This window comes from Peromyscus leucopus, chromosome 7 (genome assembly GCF_004664715.2).
Source record: "Peromyscus leucopus breed LL Stock chromosome 7, UCI_PerLeu_2.1, whole genome shotgun sequence".
Lineage (NCBI taxonomy): Eukaryota > Metazoa > Chordata > Mammalia > Rodentia > Cricetidae > Peromyscus > Peromyscus leucopus.
In genome coordinates, this window is record NC_051069.1 from 16518630 (window position 1) to 16543593 (window position 24964).

At 45.2% G+C, this 24964-nt stretch overlaps 1 protein-coding gene across 1 annotated transcript in view; it reads right to left on the reverse strand.

Moving 5' to 3' along the window:
* Positions 1–13896: 13896 nt before the first annotated feature.
* Hmg20a (high mobility group 20A) overlaps positions 13897–24964 on the reverse strand; it is an 85245-nt gene continuing 74177 nt past the window's right edge. The window contains exons 7-10 of the mRNA XM_028865041.2: positions 23743–23818; positions 22461–22676; positions 20618–20760; positions 13897–16223 (exon numbers count right to left, since the gene is read on the reverse strand). Of these exons, the coding sequence (XP_028720874.1) occupies positions 20624–20760; positions 22461–22676; positions 23743–23818 (429 nt within the window). The 3' untranslated portion in view covers positions 13897–16223; positions 20618–20623. The remainder of the gene's footprint in view (positions 16224–20617; positions 20761–22460; positions 22677–23742; positions 23819–24964) is intronic.

The following is a 24964-nucleotide window of genomic DNA, read 5'->3' on the forward strand; positions in this document are numbered from 1 at the left end:
CCTTTGCAAAATGGTCGAAATAAAGCATTAGTCATAAAGATGAGGCACTGGACTAAACAAACTTGTAGTGAGCGCCTACTGTGTCCCAGGCACAACGCCGAGGCCCACGAATGCAAAGACAGGGAGACAGGCCCGAGTAACCACACTCCAATGTGCTTAGCCCAGAAAGGCATAAACAGTAAGTGGGTCGGCAACAGGGATGTCGGTGCCGATGGTTCAGGACCGGGAGCCCAGAGTTGGTACTGTGGAACCCCATGCTTGCAGATACCGAGAAATAAAGAAAAGCCTTGCTCAGCAATGGGACAGAGGTTTCCAAAAACCACAGAGTTGTGAAAGAAAGGAGGGGGTTAGAAACAGAATGTGGTCAAATGTGGCCTCACTGGGCAGAAGAGAGCTGCAGAAGTTGGATCTGAGGAGTAAGGCGGCTGCCCACTTTGGCCCGTGAGCCTCCGTGCTTTGCTCTAGAGCAGCGGTTCTCAGCCTTCCTAGTGCCACGACCCTCCAACACAGTTCCTCGTATTGTGGTGACCCCAACCATAAAACTTTGCTACTGTTATCAGAATCAGAATGTAAACATCTGATACACCAACCCCTAAAGGGGTCGTGACCCACAGGTTGAGAACCACCGCTCTACAGTCCCACTTCTAGCCGAGTGTAGCTGTGCATCCTTGTCACTCCGGGGTTTGGGAAGCAGAAGCAGGAGGGTCAGGAGTTCAGTCATCTTCAGCTAAATAGTGAGGCTAGCTAGGACCACATAAGACCTTGTGAAGCAAGCGGGAGGGGTGGTGGGGAGGGAGGGGGGAGGGAGGGAGGGGGGAAGAGAGAGAGAAAGAGACAGAGAGGGAGACACACACACAAAGAGAGAGAGAAAGAGAGAAAGAGAGAGAGAGAGAAAGAGAGAGGTTTCTCTTTCTTTCTTTCTTTCTTTCTTTCTTTCTTTCTTTTTCTTTTCTCTTTTTGATTTTATGAGACAGGGTTTCCCTGTGTAGTTTTGGTGCCTGTCCTGGAACTCACTCTGTAGACAAAGCTGGCCTGGAACTCACAGAGATCCGCCTGGCTCTGCCTCCCTAGTGCTGGGATTAAAGGCAAGCACCGCCGCCACCACCACCACCTGGCAGCGAGAGAGAGATTTCTAAAGGGAAGAATATATGGAAAACATCATGGATCCACCAGCTGCATTCCAGGTACCAAGCTTACTATCTTAAATATTTTTTGTTTGTTTTGAGATATTGTCTCATTAGTAGCCAAAGTTGACCTCAAACTCTTGATCTTCCTGTCTCAGCTTCCTAAATGCTGGTGCTCTTTAAATACTTTGAATGAGTGTTTGAGGTATAAGATAGACATGAGTTTATATTCTGAATCTGTAAGGTGTAATTGCTTGAGTGACCTTGGGTCCTTTAACATAACTCAGTTTCAGTTCATCTGCACAACATGGAATTTTCCAAAGGCTTAAATTCAATGGCAAAGGTAAAGCAGGGTGGGGGGCTGTGGACCAGTGGCTCTGGTATGAGCAAAGCTGTGTGTTCCATGTCCAGCACAGGGGAAAAAGTAAAGACAAAAAGCCACAACTATTGTCTTATTTGAAGCAGAATGATGTTTGAAGGCATCTTGCATCTTAGAAATGTGGCTTGTAGGCTGGCGAGATGGCTCAGCAGGCCAAAGTGCTTGCTGCCCAGCCCGATGACTTGGGTGTGATGGTGAAAATTAGTTGAAGATGTGTTACATTTGTTTATGCTGTGGAATATTTGTTTGATGATGCAAAGATGTGCTGCATTCTTTTATGTTGCATTTGTTTAACTCTGTGAAGCTGTGTTACTGAGCCTGTCTAGAACACCTGATTGGTCTGATAAAGAGCTGAATAGCCAATAGCTAGGCAGGAGAGAGAAATAGGCGGGGCTGGCAGGCAGAGAAAATAAATAAGAGAAGAGAGAGAGAGAGAGAGAGAGAGAGAGAGAGAGAGAGAGAGAGAGGAGTGAGAAAAGGAGAAGGAAAGGAGGATGCCAGGGGCCAGCCACCCAGCAAGCAACAGAGTAATAAGTAAAGAAAGACATATAGAATAGAGAGGCAAAAAGTAGACATGATAATTTAAGTTAAGAAAAGCTGGCTTGAGCCAGGTGGTCGTGGTACACACCTTTAATCCCAGCACTTGGGAGGCAGAGCTAGGCGGATCTCTGTGAGTTCGAGGCCAGCCTGGTCTACAGAGTGAGATCCAAGACAGGCACCAAAACTACACAGAGAAACCCTGTCTCAGGAAAAATAAAAAAATAAAAAGAAAGAAAGAGAAAAAAAGAAAAGAAAAGCTGGCTAGAAACAAGCCAAACTAAGGCCTTATTCATAAATAAGAATAAAGCTCCATGTATTTATTTGGGAGCTGGGTGGTGGGGCCTCTAGAGTCAAAGAATAAAAACAACAACAAACAAACAAACAAACAACTGCAGGACCCCACATAGTGGAAGGACTCCTAGAAGTTGTCCTCTGACCTCCACATACATGCTACAGCATGTGCATGCTGGTGACCCCACATAAAATAAATAAGTAGTGATGAAAATTTTTAAAAAGAAAGAAATATTGCTGTTAGCTTGTGTGCATGTCTGAAATGCTAACACTTGGAAGGGTGAGGCAGGAGGATTGTGAACTGGAGGCAAGCTCGGGCTACAGAAAGACCCTGTCTCAAAGAATGAAAATGAAAATCTTTCCCTTTAGTGCTATACAAGACATTGTCAAGGGTCTGGGGAGGGAGAGAAGAGCTTCCAGGGCTGCATGGGCAGACTCCTTTCTGTGAATGGATTGAAGAGGGCAGAGAGCCTGAGCAGAACCGGGTGTGTGTGTGTGTGTGTGTGTGTGTGTGTGTGTGTGTGTGTGCGCGCGCGCGCGCGCGCAGGGACTCATGTTCTCCAGCACCCGAGTACAGCGGCACTCTTTGCTAGGCTGTCAGATCCAGGAAAAGAGGTGGGTTTAGGGAATTTGTTTTCCGTTTTGGACAACTGAATTGAGGAGTCTTCTGGACAACAGATGGAAAACGGCCTGAGGGAGACAAACAGATGAGAAACTCCAGAGAGGCAGATCCAGGATGTCCACACGTGGGAGGAGAAGCTGGATGGTCCGGATGATGGCTCTGTTGTTGGAGACCTGGATGGTTTGTAAGGCCTGGGTTTGTGAATCAGCTCTGAGAATAATGGAAGGTAGAGCTCATCTATAGCTAGCATAATTTATTAGTGCAACAACGCTTTCTTTATTTTTAAAATTTATGTATTGATATTTTTATGTGTACAAATGTTTGCCTGTATATATGTGTGGGCCACGTGTGTGCAGTGCCCTTGGAGGTCAGAAGAAGATGTGGGGTCCTCTGGAACTGGAGTCACAGGCAGCAGTGAGCTGGGAACCAAATGGAGTCCTCTGCAAGAACAGCCAGAGCTCTTACCCACCCAGCCATCTCTCCAGCCTCCAGGTCACTTATGTTAACAGTCTTCCAAGGAGATACACACGTGACCGGCTGAGAACCAGAGGGCCAGTGCCAACAGCTTTTCTAGGTACATAAGGCAGATCCAAATCCCCATTTAATAGATGGCAAAAGCAAGTCTATAAGGGAAACTGAACAGTGGGAAGCAGCTTCTGACGCGCCCAGAACTTTGGTTGTCCCAGCTGGGGGAACGCTAGGCCTGGAGCCAAAGGCCCATCGGTGTGGCGTGAGAAGGGAGGAAAAGCACTTCAAGTTGCTAGTTTTGCAGAGTGTAAAATTACCGCACAAGTCCTAGAGAATAAACAGAGTTAACACCCCATTAAATACAATGGACTTTCACGGTGCAAGCCAGACGTGCTAGGACTGAAAGTAGCTGAGCGAGAGGGAAATGTATCACACCCGCTGCCTTCACGCTTCCAAAGAAGAAAAATCCAGAGCAGGGGTAGGAAAGCGCCAGCAGCAGCTCTGCAGGCTCAGGGCTGAGGCCCCGGTAATGAAGTCTTTCTGGAAGGTAGGAAGGGCTGTGTGCAGTGTGCTATTTTTAAACCTGCTGTAGTGGCAGCCCTATTCCTGCCCTGGCACTTTCTCTTGCAGAGGAGGGGCTCGGGGGAACGCAGCCAGGAATTTAGATGCTATTTATTGTATTTCCTTTTATCAGTCAAATGATTTTCTTATTTCCCACGTAGATAAAGATCTTGCGCTCACAGCCTGGGCTTGTTGACCTTGTCAGGACTGCTGTGCTGTCTGGAAATTGGTCCCAGAGAGAGAAAAGGGCATTGTTGTTAGGGGCTGCTTGGTGGATTGGGTTTTCGGTTCTCCCAGCAGAGAGGAGCTCAGTTTGCCAAATATAAATAAATAAAAACCTTCCCCTCAAAACAGAAACTGATTGTCTTATGCCTTCTTTTTTCTCTTGCAAAACTGAAAGGTTGTCCAATAAGTTGGCTTCAGTAGCCTTCTGCACCTGGCTTTTCAGGAGCGCGCGCGCGCGCGCGCGCGCGCGCGCACACACACACACACACACACACACACACACACACACACTCCCTCTCTCACCACACACACTCAGGAGCACACACACACACACACACACACTCCCTCTCTCACCACACACACTCAGGAGCACACACACACACACACACACACACCACTCCCTCTCTCACTATACACACCCGTCTCTCTTTTCCTCTCCCCCTCTCTATCGCCCTCTCTTCCTCCCTCCCCTCCCACTTTCTACCTCCCTCTCTCCCTTTCTTTTCCTCTCCCTTCCTTTTCCCTCCCCCTCTCCCTTTCTTTTCCTCTCCCTTCCTTTTCCCTCCCCCTCTCCCTTTCTTTTCCCTCTCCCTTCCTTTTTCCTCCCCTTCTCCCTTTCTTCCCCTCACCCCCAAGCACACAGCGTCGGCTCTGGCAGTGCTGCAGAGCCTCCTTCTTGGCAGGAAACAGGGCAGAGGGGCGGGGCCCCCGCAGTCTGGGTTGCCAGCTCCGGGCGGTGGAGATGCCAGTACGCCTGAGCTGAGCCATGGCAGCTTCCACTCTGCTGGAAGCCTCGGAGGCAGCCAGGCCTCTGCCAGCGCCTTCCAGGGGCACAGTGAGGCCGCAGGGCTGCCTCTCGGCCGGAGGCCTCCTCGTGGGCACGCCGCCCCTATTGTCTCGCCTGGCTTGGGGCTGCTGGCCAGGTTCGCAGGCAGGAGTCAGCGCCACTGCCTCTCACCTCGGAACTAGCTCAGCAGATGCTGCGGGAGGCTGGAGTTTTATTGCAAATCCTCATTTTTGGCTGACACGCAGCTATAGAACATCAAAAGAACCAGCTAGTCTGAGAGCAGCCAGCGCCTTGCAGGCTCGCAGTGGGAAGAGTGAGGAGGTGCAAGCCTCCAGCACGCCACGGTGAGCCGGTGAGCCGGTGAGCCGGTGAGATTCTAACGGAGACCAGCTTTCCAGACCCCTCGGGTCCTTTCCCTCCACCACGGTGCTTCCTGGTTGGGACAGCAGAGGGCGCTCCCTCCTCTGACAGCACTGAGACCCGGCCCGTCTTCCCACACATCTGGAAATGGGCTCTACCACTCTTACGAAATACCAGAGGGCCCGGGATCTGTCTGTGTGAGATGTGCTGGCACCCGAGTGCGCACGCATACACATCACAAATTCCACTTTCTCATGAGTTAGATTTCCCGTGAAGAGTGCTTGTGGAATGTGGGGAATTTGCCTTGCCAAGGCAGCCAAGCACATCCTATTCTTGGGCTTGTCTGGCTCCAGCTGTAATGCTTGGATGGACCACCTCTTGTCTGAAGCCTTTGCCCTCCCCTCCCACGTGGAGTGGGGAAGAAAAACAGGAGGAGACCTCCCAGATCTTTTCCTCAAGGGAAGAAAATTAAAAATGTTCAGCGCTGACCTTACAGGCCTTCCCGAAGAAAGCAGATGTGGACGTCCAAGATAGCGTCTTCCTAATTACAAAAGATTAGGAATGCCAAAGTGACAAGCCAAGGATGGAGTGCGGAGCTGAAGCCAGCCAAAAGCTCTAGTTGCTATTCTGAGGCTGCACCCCAGACTTCTGAAAGCTGCATGCATTTAAATGTCCACATTTTCTGCAGAAGCCAGAAATCTCCACTTCTCTTGGCCAAACAACACATCAGTCTAATATGGTGTGGGAGAAATATGTTACATTCTTTTATGGACAGAATGTTAACATCACCCAGAATCAATATTTATACCCGAGAACACAATGAACTGGCTTGTTTTGTACTGTGTGAGTTTAAGACAGGGACGCTGGGAAAAGAGTGGGGAGCCCTTCCCCCCCCCCACCCCAAGACAGACAAGCTGAGGCTCAGGCATCCCAAAAGGGTTCTTCCTGGCAGACTGGGATTGGGTCCCTTCCTGGCCCGCAGTCCTGGCTCTTGGGATTGTAAAATCAACCTAAAGCAGCAATGGAAGCAGGAACCAGTGCTGAGGTCCAGGATGTGAGGCCTCATCCTGTAGGCAGGACAAGGCCTCCTCCTGTCAAGTGAGGAGAGAAGGGCCAGGGCCAGGGCTGCATCCGGCCTTTTCTGCTGAATTCAGACTAGGTGCTGACACAGAACAGAGGGACACCTGGAAGCTGGCAGACAAGGACTGGAGGAAAGCGATGCTGCCCTGACGGAGGTGTCATGCCTTTTTTTTTTTTTTTTTTTTTTTTTTTTGGACCAGGCAGTTCCTTTCAGGTGAAGCAGAGGCTGGGAAAGAGCCCTAGCCTTCCTACCATCTGCCATCAAATGTCTTTGTTTGTTCCTTCACATTGATTTTTTTTTTTTTTTTAACTTTTCTTCCTCTGGAGACAGCTCGGAGCCTGGAGTCAGCTACTTGCTCCTGCATGTAAAATCTTTACCTAATTAAAACAAAAACAAAGGCCTTTCCCAGAAGATTTTGTGTTTCCTGGCAACACAGAATCTCAGAATGGGAGCTTCCTCTCCACTTTCTTCAATGAAGGACTCCGTGGGACCTCCTTTTGCAGAGCAAGCTGGTCCTCTTAGTTTTCAGATGAGGCACTGAAGGCTGGCCGGGGCAGCAACACTACTTGTCTCTTCTCATTAATACGTGGAGCTCATTACCGTGTATTCTGCAGCAGAGTCGTTAGTGCCTCAAGAGGCATGATCGTCAGGAAAGATCCTTCGGTTTGGAGGGAAGATTAAGGCATGATTATTCTTGACCCCCTTTAGCTGTGGGTCAAGTCCTCGGAGAGTGGGACCCCTCTTTTCAGGACCACCATTGATACTCTTTTGTGTAGTCTCTAGCCTTTCCTGTGTGTTGTTAGTATTTAATGTGTGCAATGTGCTTGGTTTGTCCTGTTTTTTCACCCAGTTCTCTTCTATTTTGAGACAGGGTCTCACTCTGTAGTTCTGGCTGGTCTGGAACTCACTATGGAGACCAGGCCGGCTTTGAACTCAGAGATTAGCCTGCCACCACCTCCTGAGTGCTGAGATTAAAGGCATGCCACCATGCCTGGCTAACATTTTTTTTTTAACGTGGTGGAAAACATCGCTTTTAGAAGGGCTGGTTCACAGGCTTCACTGTATTGCCACAGGGATTCATGACAAAAGAAAAAAAAAAAAAGAACTTCCGAGCTGGTTTATTATCTTCTCATGCTACTGCTTTGCAAAAACAGCTGTGATTGTTTTTTCCTCTGCTACAAATTAAAAGTCAAGTCCCTAAGCATGACATCTGAAGCTCATTACAGCCTGCTTCCCTAACACTTCACCTGGGAAGGACTCAGGGCCCTGCACATTGCTCTGCGAGAGCTCTACCTCAGACATACCTGGCCATTTCTCGTTTCTTTAAAAACAACAACAACAACAAAACTATCTTGCTGTAGTACCCAGCTTAAAGATGTTATACTGGTAAAGTCCTTTTTTGGACCTCTCTCTAGCACACCATTGAATCCTTCCCTTGTATTTTCAAGCACACTTTGCTTACAGCTGTTCGATTACTTATCGGTAATCTTTTTGTATCTTTTTTTTTTTTTTTTTAATTCTTGTATTATGAACTAGCTCCCAGGGGAGAAGGACGGCCTCAGCTTTTCACCCAAAGCACACAGAAAATGTTCCAACAGACTCAATGAGCACATCTGAAACTTTCATTCTCCCGAGTGGTGAGTGAAATCCAGTGACCACGTTAGTCTGCCTTAAAAAGAGCTGAGAGCTTCTTTTCATAAATAGAAGGCTACTTAAAACACCCACCAGCCTGGAGATAAATGGGTTATCATCTCACATTCCTCTGCGCAGGCCCAGCTGATGTGAGGAGGGCAAAACCATCTCAGCAGCCATTTGCTCTGGGCTGCATCTCCCATGTCTTCTCATGTTACCCTTCTTTGAATGATGCCAAATATATTTCTGGCCAGTCTCCCCGGCACACACTTCCCATTGCTTCCCAGCCTTTTCTAGCCATCGGCTTATGGTATGATTTTTATATCCTACAACACTCAGCTGCTCTTGGCCAATCTTAAACAAAGGCAGACTCGAGGTTTTAAATTTTCTTTTCCTAAGGAGCTTGAAGAATTAAAACGGAGACCATTCCTTAATTTCATAGTTCAGTGATCAGCTCAAGTGAGCCTACGTGCGTGTATGCGCTGAGCATGGAAGGAATGTTAGCAAACAGTGACCTGAAGTTAGAAGCTCAGGGAAACCACAGGCTTTTAAGAGCTGAAAGGAATTTTTTTAACTGATAGCAGAGAGATTTAAGCCAGCTGTTGAGGGCTAATCTCAAATTTAGCTAGTCTAAAATGGATTTTTTTTTTTGGTTTTGTTTTTAAAACAGTGTCTCACTATATAATTTACCAGGCTGACCTCAAATTCTCTTTCTAGCCAAGGATGACCTTGAACTTTGGTCCTTTGGCTTCAACTTCCAGAGTGCTGGGATTACAGCGATGTACTACCACATCCAGTTTAAGTGGTGCTGGGATGGAGCCCAGAACTTCATGCACTAGGCAAGCACTCGACCAACTGAGCTACACCCCCCAGCCTCACAACTGAATTCTTGGGTCTTTCCTTCACAACATTTTGTCTCTAAGTCTGCCCCATCTCAGGCAATAGTATCCTGTCCTCGGCTTAATTGCTAAAGCCCGAAAGCTAGGAATTAGTGTGTGTGTGCACACGTGTGCATGTATATATGTGCATGTGTGTACACAGGTATCGCTGGGGTTCAAACTCAGGGCTTGTGCATGCTAAGCACATGCTTTACTACTGAGTTACACCCATGGAACAATTTGATTGTTTGTTTCATTTATATATAATCCCTTAGCACCTTTGGTCCATTCTAATTCTAAACTAGATTCAATCTATTGGCTCTTTTCCACCCCCACTGCCATAGCTGAGACAATGTCACTTCTCACTGAACTCCTGTGCCAGTTTTTTTTTTCTTTCTCCCCCACCCCCCTTTTTTGAGACAGGATCTCACTAGGTAGCTCCTGTTGTCCTGGAACTCATGTAAACCAGGCTGGCCTCAAACTTGCCGTGGCCTCCAGTGCTGGGAATAAAAGTGTGCACTGATACTACCGTCTCTGTGCGGGTTTTCTAACCAGGCTCTTGATTCTTCCCTTGCTTCCTTGAAATTCTCCACACAGCAGTGAAGAACCCTTAAAAACCTACCTGCCCCTCATTGGTGTTGAAATATCGCCACATGAAACTTAGCTCTTCGCCATTCCTTACAGGCTCCTTCTTCCTTTCCTGCCTCAGGATTGTGACCTTTTTATATCCCACAGTCTTCCTGGCTCTTTCAAATCAGTTTTTCTCCAGAAGATAGTTTTTGAGAAAGACTTTTCCTCTCCCATAGTTCATATCACTTCTCATGTTTGGTCAATGGCTGAGAGTATGGGTCTGGGTACTTTACAGACCTCTCCTCCCAGCAGCAGAGAAACCTTAGGGTCTGGGACCTGGAACAGCTGGTGACACATTCAACATCCTGGTCTCATTCTCTTGAACAGCCCAGCATGGTTGGAACACACCTATAATACCAGCTCTCGAGACCTCAGCATCATCCTTGCTACCTTGTGAATTCTAGGCCAGCCTGGGCTATATGAAACTCAAAACAGAGAGACAGACAGACCCCCAAAACAAAAACACTTAAAAAAAAATCTCAGTAGTAACAGTGTGGTTATAACAGAATGTGGAGTTAGAACTGAATACATATAAAGTCCTATTTAAGTCATTAAAAGAAACAAACAAACAATAAAACTACAGCTTGAATGTTGGGGGTGGTGGTGGTGGTGGTGGTGGTGGTGGTGGTGGTGGTGGTGGTGGTGGTGGTGGTGGTGGTGGTGGTGCACACACACCTTTAATCCCAGCACTCTGGAGGCAGAGGCAGGTGAATATCTAAGTAGGAGGCCAGCCTGGGCTACAGAGCGAGTTGCAGGACGTACAGGGCTACACACAAACCAAAAACAAAGCAAAAGAACACAGCTTGGGGCTGGTGCGGTGGCACAGGCCTCTAATCCCAAGCACTCAGGAGGCAGGTGCCGGCAGAGCTCTGTGAGTGAGTTCAAGGTTACATAGTGAGATCCTATCTCAAAACAAAACCTTTCTCATGTCTAGTTGCATAACTATGCAAATGACTTATCTCCCAGTCTTCATTTACTTAACTGTAAAATGGATATAATATAAAGTTGTGGTAGGAATTAAATAATAAAACTCATATGACGAGTAGACCAGACTACTTACTTGGCTTATGGGATGTCTAGCTGTTGTTTCTCTTTTGCCTGAGTGTCCCGTACTCTGACAGGCACCATTCTAAATGCTGTATGTGGATAACTAGTGTAACCCGCATTAAAAACTCTCTAGTATGTTCTCATGTTAGCAGCACATATATAAAGATGGGAACAGTACAGTGAGAGCAGAGCTCCTGTGCATGGGGTGATTCAGGAACTTGTAAATCATTCCATTTACAAGCAAACAAAATAAAGACTATGTGAGGCTGAGAATACAGCTCAGCAGGAAAGGTTTGTCTAGCTTGCCTGAGAGGGGACATGTTGGGAAGGAGGGGTCCAGGAGGAGTGGGAGGGGATGAGAGAGGATAGCTGGGGTGAAAATCACCAAACTATATTCTAGGGTTATAGGAAATTGTCAAAGATGTTGAAACAATCAATTTCATGTGTACAGATGTTTTCTCTGCATGTATGTCTCTGCATCGGATGCACAGCTGTTGCTCAAGACCAGAAGGTGTCAGATACCCTGAGACTGGTGGTTGTGAGCCATCGGGTGGGTGTTGGAAAGAGCTGGGATCTTCTGGAAAAGCAGCCAGTGCTCTTAACCACCCATCTATCTCTCTAAATTGTCAAAAAAATTTAAAGGAAAAAAGTGATCTCAGGGCTGGGGAGATGCTTCAGTTGGTAAAACACCTGCATGAAGACCTGAGCTCAAATTCCTAGCACCATGTGGAAGCGCTAGTGTGATGGCCATGTCTGGAACCCTAGCTTTGGGGAGAGGGAAAAGCCAGGTAGATCCAGAGCATGCTGGCCAAATGGCCATGTTGGAACCCTGCATAACCTTGAGAAAGACAGTAAGTTGTGGTATAGACAACACTTTCATGCCTGTCTTGGACTGGCTTCTTTTGGTATACTTCTTTTGTTTTTGTTTTTTTTTTTAACAAGAGACACACTTCATATTTAAGTAATTGTTGACATGGGTTTCTGTCGAATGCAATGCAATCCAACCAATTAGTGAGTTCTGGGCCCTGGAAGAGATTTAGGTCCTATCTCAGAAGAAGTAAGGTAGACAGCAGTAGAGGCTGCCCTTGTCCTCTGCCCCTCCCGACTCTCTCTCACAAAATTACTTCCTCATCTGAAACTCTTAATTCAACCTGCCCTATGTCAGAGCTATTTAAGCACATGTCTGTCCTTTCTGTTAGTCTTTATCGAACATACATGTACAGATATTCTTAATTTTTATTACATGAATACATGTTTTGCCTGCATGTATGTCTGTGTACCACCTGCATGCCTTGTGCTGAGGAAGCCAGATGTCAGGTCACCTGGAACTGGAGCTATAGACAGATGTAAGCCACTGTGTGGGTGTTGGGAATCTAACCCTTCTGTAGGAGCAGCCAGTGAGTGCTTTTAACCACTGAGCCATCTTTCCAGCCCCAGAAACACACCTTCTGAACACTTTTGTAGCTCCACACGATAAACTTAAGTGAAATGGGATTTCACTTGTGAGCTGGAGGTAGTGTTTAGGTCACATGTAGAACATTCATATCAGTTTCACAGCTTCCCACCAATCCAGCATGACAGATATTCACAAAAATCTTCAGATACTCTGTACTGCCTGCTCTCAATTTCCCAATGCCATTCCTATGTCCTCAGGCTCCTCTTCAGAACTACATTCCTGTTTCTGGCCAGAGTCTCTCCACAGACACATGTTCCCATGAGATGATTTCTAGTTCATGTTCATCTGATGCTTCTGACTCTCAATTCCTCTCTCATGAGCTGGCATGTGAGTTAGTGTTTATATCTCTAGACATTTTAAAGTTTACATCTGAGTGCAGGAAAACAAACACCTCAAAGAAAAAGGACCTAACTTGGAAGTCCTGGTCGTGAGGCAGGAAATTATTTCAGAGAGCAGGAAGTAGTTACAGCTTTTCCACCAAACAATACTTTATCATCCCCACCCTCAGGGAGTGGTCATCCTGGTGCAGAGCAGTTAGAGAAGTGTTCGATGTGGGCAAGCATTACCACCGGTTTCTGTTGACTTTTACCAAGCCTGGCCACCAGCTGCAGAAGTTCCCAGAGAAGCTAAGGTGTGAACAGGAAATGCCAGCTCCCAGTGAAATCAGGTAGTTTCCCAGCTGTTTGGAAAAATCAATACAGTTTTAAGAACTTTGTGGTTATTTTCTAATGGCGAAGAGGCAAAGATTAGACAAGGTGTCACTCATTAATGTATGAATTTCTGTTGCCCCCTGTGTTCATTTCTTCCTCTCCCTTACTAAAACTCCTATTATTGAGCAGTAGTGTCCATACAGTATTTATGTTTCTAGAATTCTTTAATAGCCAGCTATAGTGATGTGACTGGAAGTGTTGAGTGTGATTTCCAGGGAAGACGGGGAAATCAGGCTTGCTAGTTTGTCCTTGCCTCCCTCTCTTCACAGTGCCAGGAATTTCAAAGGGATGGCTGCTGGCCAAGTAGCTATGTTGGAACACAAGGTGACCTTGAGAGATATACTACGTTGTGGTACAGACAGGAACCTCTGTGTCAGTCTTGGACTGGCTTCTTTTGGCATACTGTTTTATGAGAGACACACATTTCTGATTTAAGCCATTGCTGACTTGGGTTTCTGTTAAATGTAATCAAACCCAGTCCTAACTCTGATGCCGTGATGACTCCTGGCACTTCTCAAAGTATGTCGGTGATTTCTCTTACCTAAATCTCGCCTTGTAATGACACTGTGAGGAAGCCGAGGCACTTGTGATGCTAGAAGAGGAAGCCTAAGGGGACACCATGCCTGGCCCCCAAGAGGAGAGTGCGCTCTGGAAGACAAGGCTGCCTCATCCTAAAGATTTCAAAAGTATGGTAGAAATTCATAAATCTCCTTTAAAAATACCTTGATTGTTAAGCGTGGTTATTTTTAAAAAGCAGGAATTTAAGCACAACATTTCTTCAGTCAAAAGATCAATTAATGAGGGACTTCAGAGTCGCTGCCTCCAGAATACTACTGCCATATAAAATGAATTAGAACTCACTGTATTGTTCTTGCGCACACTGGAAGAGCTGCACTGTCAACCAGGTGAAGACACATTTTGAATAAGCAATTAGTGAAATGACTGTGTGACTGCTCTAAAAGCCTAGCAGACTTGATTAATGGAGAGTTGACAAAGTCTTTCAGGAAAAAGCAGAAGCAGAACTTTTTTGTTACGATTCAAGCAAAACTGGTCACATGGATTCAACATAGAAAAGTTTTAATGAGACAAATGTCAAGCAAGCATATCAATTTCTTAAAGAAAATCTAAAAGTTTAATTACAAAACACTTGTACAGAAACCTGGCAATTCAACAGTTCCAAACACATGTACACAATATTTCTTTTTCTAAAACTTGTCAGAAATCAAACCCCTCATCTCCCTTCCCCAGCTGCTCCTGTGTTTTATTCAATAAAAAGCAGGAAGGAAATGTGTAACACTGAACAGGTAACTGCTTATTTCTGGAGGAGCGTGTGTAGGTGCAAAATCAACTATGAACCCACTGGAAAGAAATCCTTGTACTAGCCTGCACCCTTACCACCTCCTCTGTGCTTAGCATGGAAGTGAGAGGAGGTGGCACAGACCAGCTCTACACTACCCGACTGAATTCCAGCCACCTGCCAGGCAGGTGTCAAGCTACTGGGAGAGGCAGTATTTGAAAGTAAGCTACTGCTTTGACAAGGATTCCACCCAGTAGATTCTCTTGCTATCCTCTTGAATTCTGGTTAAGCAAATGTGTCTAGACAAGATGAAGTATTACATCTAGAAAGAGGGGAATGATGATCTTTGGACCAAGTCATAGCCTTATCTGGCCATAAAATCAGTGCTGTGGGAGCGGTACAGAACTGCACACAAAGAGAAACAGCAATGTGAGGAGGAAGGAAGAAAGGACAGGAAGCATCTGGCAGAAGGCAGACACAAACTCTCAGAACCAGCTTGCGTGTCCTTCTGCCACAGACAGTGAGTTCTACATGGGCTTAGCAGGCAAGCAATCTAAATGGCGAAAACAGGAGATGAGGACAGGGACCCAGGACAGCACATGGGCAGCAGAGCTGGTGGGCTGGGCAGCAATAACGAAGGAGTCTTTTCTAAAGGAGTGCTCTGTGGGCTTCAGCACATGGAGTCTGATGTGTTCACATGACGCTCTATTGTTACTCCTGCTGTTTCCTTTGGACTCTCTAATACAGCACACAGAAGAGAACACAGTGCTGAGAGAACAGGATGGTGCAGCCACAGGATGGGGCTCTGGACTGTGCCCTGGCTTACGGGCATATTGTGAGGGACCACACTTCATCCCCCCTGGCTTTGGTGGCCTAGTGCTTAGATAATGGGCTCAGCATGCTCTGCTTTGGTTCCAAAGATCTCAGCTGCCACTTTTAGCCTTGTGCTCTAGAGCATAAAAGAAAAACCAAAAACCAAACCAAACCAAACCAAACCCCCAAATCCAAAACTAACCCTGAGAAACAGAACCTGTTTGTTTTTTCAGTTAAACAAAAATCCTTTAATAAGGTGAGGGAAGGAAGGAAGCCTGCCTTTTTCACGCAGATTCCATAGATTCGGCAGTTAGTGGCCACAGAAGGAAGACAAAACACAAGAGGATTCCACTGTGTCCTGTAGCTCAAGAGACTACTTCCAAAGAAGCTTCCATCACCTTAACGTACCGATCTGTACACTGAAGGCAGAGTTGCGCAGTTTCCTCTTAGTTAGACACTGGGCTGTTTTCCAACACCAAATGTGTATTACTTCCCCTTCCTCCCTCTTTACCAATGACCTTTTCCTCGGCAGAAGAACTCCACAAGACACTGCCAACAGATGGGGACTGAAGAGCCTTGCTGTGGCTGGGATTCCATGTCTGAGCAGGAGCACTGCTCAAAGAACAGCAGGCAGGACCAGGAAGGAAGGAGGGGGCATTGTCCTTCAGGGTAGCAATCACAGAGCCTGCTGAGGGCTGGCACCCACTGAGCACCATGTGGGGCATGAAACACAGCCTCACTCCACAGGGCACCGGCAACAAGAAGCTCCCTTCTTTGGAGTCGCAGCAGGGCAGTGATGGGAGAAGATTGGGCCCATCCAATGAGAATTCTCCTTCAGAGCCCCGCTGAGCAACAAAGCCCAGAGGTCAGAAAATGGAGATGTATAACTTGGTGGGAGTGAAGGGAAGCCCCAGAGGCATTTTAAAAAGTGACATCTAGGTAAGGAAACTGTAGTGGAATTGTAACAATGAGAAATCTTCCCTTCTGCTGTGGAGGGAAGGAAGATGTCAGTCTCAGGGTCACCACTGTCAGAGGAATGTATGCAGATCCACTTGAGCAGAAATGGAAATGAGAGGAATAAGAAGACCTGAAGTCGGCGAGGGGCTGTACATTTCCAAAGCTTCAAACAGGGCGTTTCTATAGAGTTCACACATCCATCTTTGCTGCTCCCTCACCAGCTTCCTGGGGTGCAGGCATTTCGCTTACTGACAATTCTTTCACAGGGAGGGGTCTGTAGTCCTCTGCCCCCACTCAGTTCAAATGTTCATGGATGGCTTCTCATTCTGCACAAGCGGAAACATTACATCTTGGAGCACTAAGATCTGCGGAAGAGGAAGAAACACCAAACAGGTCAGTGCTGGTCAGCAGTCAGGGCTACAACAGGGAAAACTATGAAATAAAGAACGGATAAAGCTGCAGGCGGGCATCAGTGAGATGTTCCAGACAACATTTCAATGAGAAATATGGCCCTGCACTAGTCCTGGATCCAAGAGAGCCAGCGGCTGTCATCAACAAGCAACAACCAGGCAAATCTGTGAGGGAAATTAGTGACTCACTTCAGTCCACAGAATGTAAGGGCAATCAAAACCAGTTTTCTTCAAGCCTAAAGCTGAGGATGTCTGTCTGTATAGGAAATGTGTTTGTGTATTCTATGAACACATTTTCCTACTGATTAAAAATACAGTCATCAGGCCAGCAAGACGGCTCAGTGGGTAAGGCTGCCAAGCCCGTCACCTGAGTCCAAGCTCAGGACCCACACAATGGAAGAAGAGAACCAGCTCCCATAAGTTGTTCCCCGATCTCCACACCCACAGTGTGGCATATACATGTTCATACGCATAGACACAGACAGACAGACAGACAGACACACATACACACACAAATGTAATGAAAATGCAATACATAAAAAAAGAATGTTTTAAATCTTCAAAGAGCCAAGTTATGTGTTTCAAGAGAAACCAGGCAATACATGGATTGTGAAAGTCATACAAGTGATCAACTCTCAACAGAAACATCCTCCTGGTTTCATTTTTGTCTCTAGGTGCTAGTTAGTCATAGAAAGGTGACAGCTAGGGTAATTCTTCCATTGTGTATCTATAAAAATAAATTTACAATGGCTGGTCAAAAGTCACTAACATCATACTCACTTTGCTGTAAGTTTGGAGAACCTTAGCTCTACTTCCACCCGTCACCTTAGTGCTATGCTTCAGAAGCCACCGAATGGCAGTTTAGACAGCCATGGTAAGCTCTGGTTTCTGAAATCATTTCCTCAAGGACCTTCAAATGCTACATGTCCTCTTTGAGATTCAGATTCTTCATAACAAAATGCTGGGTTTCTGAGCTGGGGAAATAGCCCAGTAGGTAATGTGCGTGCTGTGCAGGCATTAGGACCCACATAAAAAGCTAGGTGTAGGTACACATCTAGAACCCAGTGCTGGTGAGCCAGAGGCAAGCCGACTGCTAGAGCTCACTGGCCTGCTACTCTAGCCGAACTGGTGAGTTCCAGATTCACTGAGAGTGACAGGATAATTCCAGACCTGAGCTCTGGCTTTCACCATGTGCATGCTTGGAAGATTGCACATATACATCACACACACACACACACACACACACACACACACACACACACACACACACACACTATGTTGGATTTCTAAAGGCCCTTTCCAGCTCTGATATGTTTTCTAAAACTTGTAAACTGTGGCTACTAGTTTCACTTTATCCACTTGCTCCTGACAGTAAAATGAAGCCTTTGCCAAGCTCACGTCAGAGTAATTAATTGCACCATGAGTGCTGGGGACATCAGGCCTAGATGTCTGTCTATACATATTTGTATAATGAGACCAAGCTAGTATTAATCACAGTCTTTCTAATTGTTTCGTTTGACAGCTGTGGGGGGTGGGTTGGGGCTTGGTTATGTTTGCATGGGAAATTGTAAGAATCTGTAGTAATAGAACAGTTCACATTTTCAGGCTTTTTTTCAAGGACAAAACACTTTTGGTTAAAAATCAAGGAGACTGGTAATGGCCTAGGTTTTTCAAAGACTCTTCAGAGAGGAACCACTACAGTTTATAGCCTTATGGTAGACAGCTTTAGGAGAGCCTTACTGGCATATGCTCAAAGTGAAAAGCCACTTTTGGCTTCATACCCGAATTCATTGCCCTCTCCTTAGGTGAGGAGACTCCATGTTATCAATTACTGATTTCTTTCACAATCATCCATGCTGAGTCTCCCATCTCTCTCTTTTTAAGCCTACAAGAGTGCTAATTGAAAACACTGTGTGAGAAGGACGATGAGCTCCTGAGAATCCCAGGCCTAGATTTACAAGCTGTTCCCTTCATAAGCGGCAGCAGCGATGCCGCTTCTTTATTCTGTAGGGAGTCCAGCCATCTCTTAGAAGTAAGTCCATTCCATCTGGCTGCTCGGCAGAAGGATGATAATCTTGTTCTCATCTAAGCATGACCAAAGCTAAAGTATAGTGAATTGTCTTATACAGTCACCATCCAAAGACTCCAGCAAGATGGATAAAGACTACTGTCTTTGTTTTTGCTAGGAAATGCTGCCTTATTAGACAGAGAACTATGGGCCTTAGTGTTCTCACATGTGTTGCTCCAACTCTAAGTCAAGTCCAAGTCCAGGTTATGCAGATAAGGGTGCTTGTGTACCTGGGACAGAGATGCAAACCCATGTTCTCCCTAGGAGCATCCTGCTACTTACTTGTGTTTTAATAAGTGGTTTTTATCACTATGTGGTCCAACCCTAAAATTTCCACCCAGATAACAGTCAGTAGGTAAGAAACAATTTAATCAACAGACTATGGGGATGCCTATTTTGGAGATGGCGTGTTACAAGAGCATGCTACCTCTGGAAATTAAAGTGAAAAAAAAAAAAAAAACCCAAAAACAAACAAACCCACTTTCATTTAAGAAAATGTTATCTGGCCAGATGTGGCAATACAAGACACCTTTAATCCTAACACTTGCGAAGTAGAGGCAGGAGGAGCTCTATGAATTTGAGGCCAGCCTGGTTTACATTGCAAGTCCCAAACCAGCAAGGGCTAAACATTGAGACCCTGTTTTAGAAAGAAATGATAACTGATGACTGGTCATTAGTACCAAAAAGTCTTTATGGGCAGTTCTCTTTTGGAAATGTACTTTTTGCCCCTTCCTCCAACAGGATGGAACACTTGATGCTACTCATTTTTTCTTTTCTTTCATTCATATACAATTTCATATATTTTTCTTTTCATTCGTGTGTGTGTGTGTGTGTGTGTGTGTGTGTGTGTGTGTGCATGTGAGTGTAGAAAGAGGATATTCCCAACATCATGTGGGTGTTGGGAACTAAATCTGGGTCCTCTGGAAGAACAGTAAGTACTCTTAATTGCTAAGTCATCTCCCTAGTGTTGCGGTAGGGTGATATATATATTTATTTATTTTTTGAGACAGGGTGTTTCTATGTAGCCCTGGCTGTTCTGGAATTCACTATGTAGACCAGGCTGTCCTTGAACTCAAAGAGATCTTCCTGCCTCTGCAGGGATTAAAGTTGTGAACCACCATGCTCAACCTCCTTTTAAATTTTTTTAAAGATGGGGTCTTGGTATGTTAGCCTTGGAGCTCACTATGGAGACTAGGTTCACCTTGAACCCCTGGTGACTCTCCTGCCTTTATCTCCTAAATGCTGGGCTTCCATGCCTAGCTTTCTTGTTGATTTGTTTCATTGTGTACGTATGTACATGGGAGTGAGCATGTGGGTGTTTGTGGGATGTACATGCAGACCAGAGGACATCCAAGGCTGTCACTTCTCTAGAACCATCTAGCTTCCTTTTTTGAGACAGGTCTTTCATTGGCCTGGAGCTCACCAATTAGGCTAAGCTGGCTGGCCAGCAAGCTCTAGGGATCCACTGTCTCTTCCTCTACAGCTGGAGGATTGAAGGTGTATCACCACACCTGGCTATTTTATGTGGGTTCTAGGATGAGAACTCAGGTCCTCATACTTACGCTTTAATACTTAATGACAGAGCTACCTCCCTATACCTTTTGTTTGCTTTTCCAGACAGTCTTACTAGTGCTAACCCACGTTGGTCTTGAACCCACAATCCTCTTGCCTCAGTCTCACAAGGGCTGGGACTGCAGGTGTGTGCTACTATGTCTGGCTTTTTTTTTGTTTTTTAACCTTTTAAAATCAAGACATGAATTGCTTCACTGAAGTTTAGTTCTATGAACATTTAACATAAAATAGTCACACTGCTATTGAGTGGTGAATAAGAACATTCCTTACTTATATAGGTTTAAATATACAAGTACCCATTAACTACTTATAAATTAGCACTAATATTCATCAGAGAAAAGACAGATTAACAGGTGAATGCTATTTAGTTTGTTCTGCGCACTATTTTTTGGGTAATTTCCATTAAATTTTCCCGGAGTCTTCAAGACCCTTTTGGAAACCAGTAAGAGAAAAGCTAGCACTGAGTTCCAACAACAAAATCATGCTGCTTCCATTCAACAATCCTGACACATGCATGAGAACCCATCTTGAGTCTGTTTCCATACTGCTGAGAAAGACATCCGTCCAACAACTACACAAGAGGAACCTGAGTCAAGTCTCCACCTTAGTCACCTCGTGCAGTTCCAGATTTCAGCAATCCTGATGGTCTGAGGACACCCCACTTTTGAAGATGGGCCGACATGCAAGTACCGCATCAGTGTGCACTCACCAGTGCTTAACGATCAAGCCTGTTCACAACTTCTCGGACTGTAGCTATGAAGTTTTCATTGTCTTGGGGATTAGCTAAAATTATACTGTGCAGTCTGTTCATATATGAGTCAATGGTGTCCACTGTTGGCATTTCTCCACTTCCTGAAGTGAGACAAGAAGATACAGTAAGAAAACTTCCCCATACAGTTCAGCTACATGTTATTTAATGAATCCATGTTAAAAAAAGAAAAAAAAATCATGACACTAATGTGGTTTGCTAAACAGAGAGATTTTAATTGCATAGGAAAGACTTTTAGACCTCAAAGATAGGGGAAGCTAATCTTCCTATTCTGTGGTGGTTTGCATGAGAAATGTTCCCCACAGCTTAATGCATCTCCCCACACCGCAGGACAGAGTTTCACTGTGTAACAGTACTGGCTGTCCTGGAACTTGATTTGTAGACCCAGCTGGCCTCGAACTCACTGAGATCTGCCTGCCTCTGCCTCCTGAGGGCTGAGATTAAAGGCATTCGTCACCACCGCCCAGCAGGCTTATGTATTTCAACACTTGGTTCCTGGCTGATGGCACTGTTTCGGGAGGGTATGGAACCAGGTGGAGGCCAGCTGGAGGAAGCATGTTACAGGGAGAGGGCTTTCTGAGTCGATGGCTGTGTCCCGCTTTGGTTATCTTGCTCTGCCTGGTGTTTGAGGTTGAAGATGTGACCTCTAATCTTCCTGCTCTAGCCACTTTGCCTGCCGCCTGCTGTCATACTTCCCCACCATGGTGGACCCCGGAACCATAAGCCAAAATAACCTCTTCTGAAAGTCTCTTTTGGCCATGATGTTGTATCGCAGCAACAACAAATAACTAACACATACTCTAAACCAGTGGTTTTGTGGGTTTCTTTGGGGGTTGAATGACCCTTTCACAAGGGTCACCTAAGACCATTGGAAAACGCAGATATTTACATTAGATTCATAACAGTAGCAAAATTACAGTTATGAAGCAGCAACAAAAATAATCTTATGGAAGGGGGTCAGCACAACATGAGGAACAGAATTTTATAAGGGGTGGCAGCATTAGGAAGGTTGAGAACTGATGCTCTAAACAGATGGGCGATATAATACAATGTGTATGAGGAGTTGTATAACAAAAGGTTTGAGACTGCCAGATTTTTGCCATGACTATAATTAAAATGAGAGTGTAGGTAAGAAATACTAGTGTTTGTTTTCCTTCCCATTAGAACATAAATAAATACAAGGCAAACATACACAGATGAAAGTGCTCTCCTTAGGATTTGAAACTTGATCACCCAATGGTTCTGAGTATCAAATTAGGTTTAATGGCAAAAAGAATATATTATATTAAAATAGAAGTGGACAAAAACCTAAATGATCAGAGTCTGAAAGTCTTGATGATTTTAATAAATATAGACATTCTATAACATGTCTCATTGAAAATCTTTTTTTTTTTTTTTTTTAAAGACAGGGTCTCACTATGTAGACCAGGCTGGCTTCGAATTCATAGAGATCCTCCTGCTTCTGCCTCCCAAGTATTAGGATTAAAGGTGTGGACTATCATGCCTAGCTCCCAATGATGCTTGGGAGGCAGAGGCAGGCAGATCTCTGAGTTTGAGGCCAGCCTGGTCTACAGAGTCAGTTCCAGAACAGCTAGGGCTGTTACACTGAGAAATCCTGTCTGGGGGTTAGGGGTGAGAGAAAGTCTTGATGGGACACTTCCCCTTCCTCCTTTTCCTCTTGGGAGACATTTCAGCTTCTCCACATTACTTACAGGAAGAGCATCCCATCCCCACCTGACCCACTCTCCCTACCACTGATAGTGTATGGAGAGGATGCCATTACCAGGCAAGGGCATGCTGGCAAAGCTGCTGGTCAACATCTGTCGCAGGGTCTCTAGGTGCTGCTGAAGGACAGTGTTACGGCTCCGCTCCTGAATCACATCCACCTCCAGCTTCTCTACTGCTGTGCGCATGCTCTCCACATGCTTCTGTAGGGCTGCATTCCTTTCTTCAAACTCCATGTTGGATTTGCGAAGCTGGCGGAGCTCTGCTTCACGAGCTAAGGACACATGCCCCCGAGAACACATGTGGTAAGAGAAGGCGCCTCTAAGGAGACCCAGGAACCCTCCTAAGGAAGTTCTGCTTAGCTGTCTCTCACTAGCTCCCCCCACATCTCCCAATTCTCTTTATGACACTCCAGATAGCAATTTCAGCAATGAAACGCCTGGCTCCCCCGAGCGATTTTAATTCCTAAAGCAACACATTCTATACGCAAGACTGCAACACACAGAGGCAATTCCCAGCATTTTGTTAGATTTTGCTTTTTAAAATTGTGCAGTGAGAAGCCTGAAGGGCTTCACAGAGGTGTCCAAGAAGACTGGCTAAGCATAGCTATGGATATCCATCTTTCCTGCAATGGGATAAGCTTTGCAATTTCTTTTCTTTTTCTTTCTTTTTAAAAAGTATTTATTTATTTTTATTTTATGTGTATGGGTATTTCGCCTGTATGTATATCTATGCACCATGAATGCTTGGTGCCCACAGAGGCCAGGATAAATGCATTAGATTCCCTGGAACTGGAATTAAAAATTGCCAAAAACAAAAAACAAAACAAAAAAGCTGGGTGGTGGTGACATAGACCTTTAACCTGACCCAGCACTCGGGAGGCAGAGGCAGGTGGATCTCTGAATTTGAGGCCAGACTGGTCTACAGAGTGAGTTCCAGGACAGCCAGGCCTACACAGAGAAACCGTGTCCTCTGGAAGAGCAGCCAGTGCTTTTAACCACTGAGCCATCTCTCCAGCCCCCAATTTTGCAATTTCTTACTGTGTATTCTGGACTCCCATGTAAACTTTCATTTGTATAGAGGGTTCTAGGCTACCTAACTAAAGCCACTGCATTAGTGATTTGTATTTATTTCTTTTGACCCCCAAACCAAGTAACTTTGGCTGCATTGGTCTCGCTTTCCCTCCCCAGTCACAAGGTGAAATAACAGACATTCTTTGCAGTAGAGTCCTCTCCAGTCCTAAGGAGGGCTATGAGCCAGTGCTTTTGAGCAATGAACTCCTGAGAGCTAAATCCCCTGTCAAAGACCCAAGGAACACAAAAAAACACTGCAGTAATCACCTTTGCTGTGGTTCAGGAATTCTTCTGTAAATATAGGGATGTCAAAAACAGAGCGTTCCTTTACCTCTGTTTCTTTCTATGAATCAAGAACAAAAGTTAGTCCTTAGAAGCTAAATGAATAGTAGTGCCCAAGGCACAAGGATCATGTCTTCCTTAGAGAAACAGTTGGTCAGCAGGAATCAGACTACGAGAGCCGTGGAGGGGATATAGTCTCTCATTGGAATGGAACTTCACAGAGCTGCAGCAGTTAGCATCACATCTTTTCAGTATCCAACTGCTAGGTAGTAAAAGACTTCAAAACAAACCGACATGCACTTCACTAATGAAGACCACAGAAGCCCTTTCTTAGCACTGTACTTTGAATAGTCTACAGATGAGAGTTGTGAATGTGGCTGGGTCAGGAATTGAAAAAAGGTATTTTAGTTGTTTCCTGTTGGTTACGCATTTAAGCACTATCTGAGAAGGAAGTATACAATCAAAATTTGCAGAGTGGAGAATAGGAATTCTAAGCAGAGATCTGCCAGCAACAAACAATAATAATGGCATTCTGCTGGTACTTCTATCTATTTATGAAGGGGCAGTAGGCTTTTTGAGGCTCTTGTAGACTTTTCTTCAGACATAAGAAAAACAAACCAACCCAAGAAGCCAGAAATAACCAGGCTCTACAAATAAGAAATCTAAGGATTCTGTGAGACAGAAAAGAATAACAAAGCCCTAGTTAATAAACCATTAAGATAAAAAGTATCACAAACTACTGTAAAATATTTCCAACCATGAGCTTTAGGAGTAGAGCCAAGGGGCTGGAGAGGTAGCTCAGTGGTTAAGAGCACTGGCTACTCTTCCAGGGGGCCCAGGTTCAATTCTCAGCACCCACATGGCAGCTAACAACTGTCTGTTAACTCCTGTTCAGGGGATCTCACATCCTCACACAGAGGTACATACTTGCACACAAAATACCAATGCCTATAAAATAAAAATAAATAAATAATTAAAAAATAACAGTAACAAAAAGAACAGAGCCAATATTTCAACTTTCTTTGGCTGACATTTCTGTAATGAATTTGAAGTTGAAGGTATAATAAATATAAGCTATAGGTGTTTTATATTCAAAATCTTGTACAACATAAAAAGTGAGTAGGAAGTAAGGAAACTATTGTGAAATCTGAAGATTCCAAAACCTCTCAATAAGAAAGCAGTAAAGAAAATAACTCAGAATTCATTC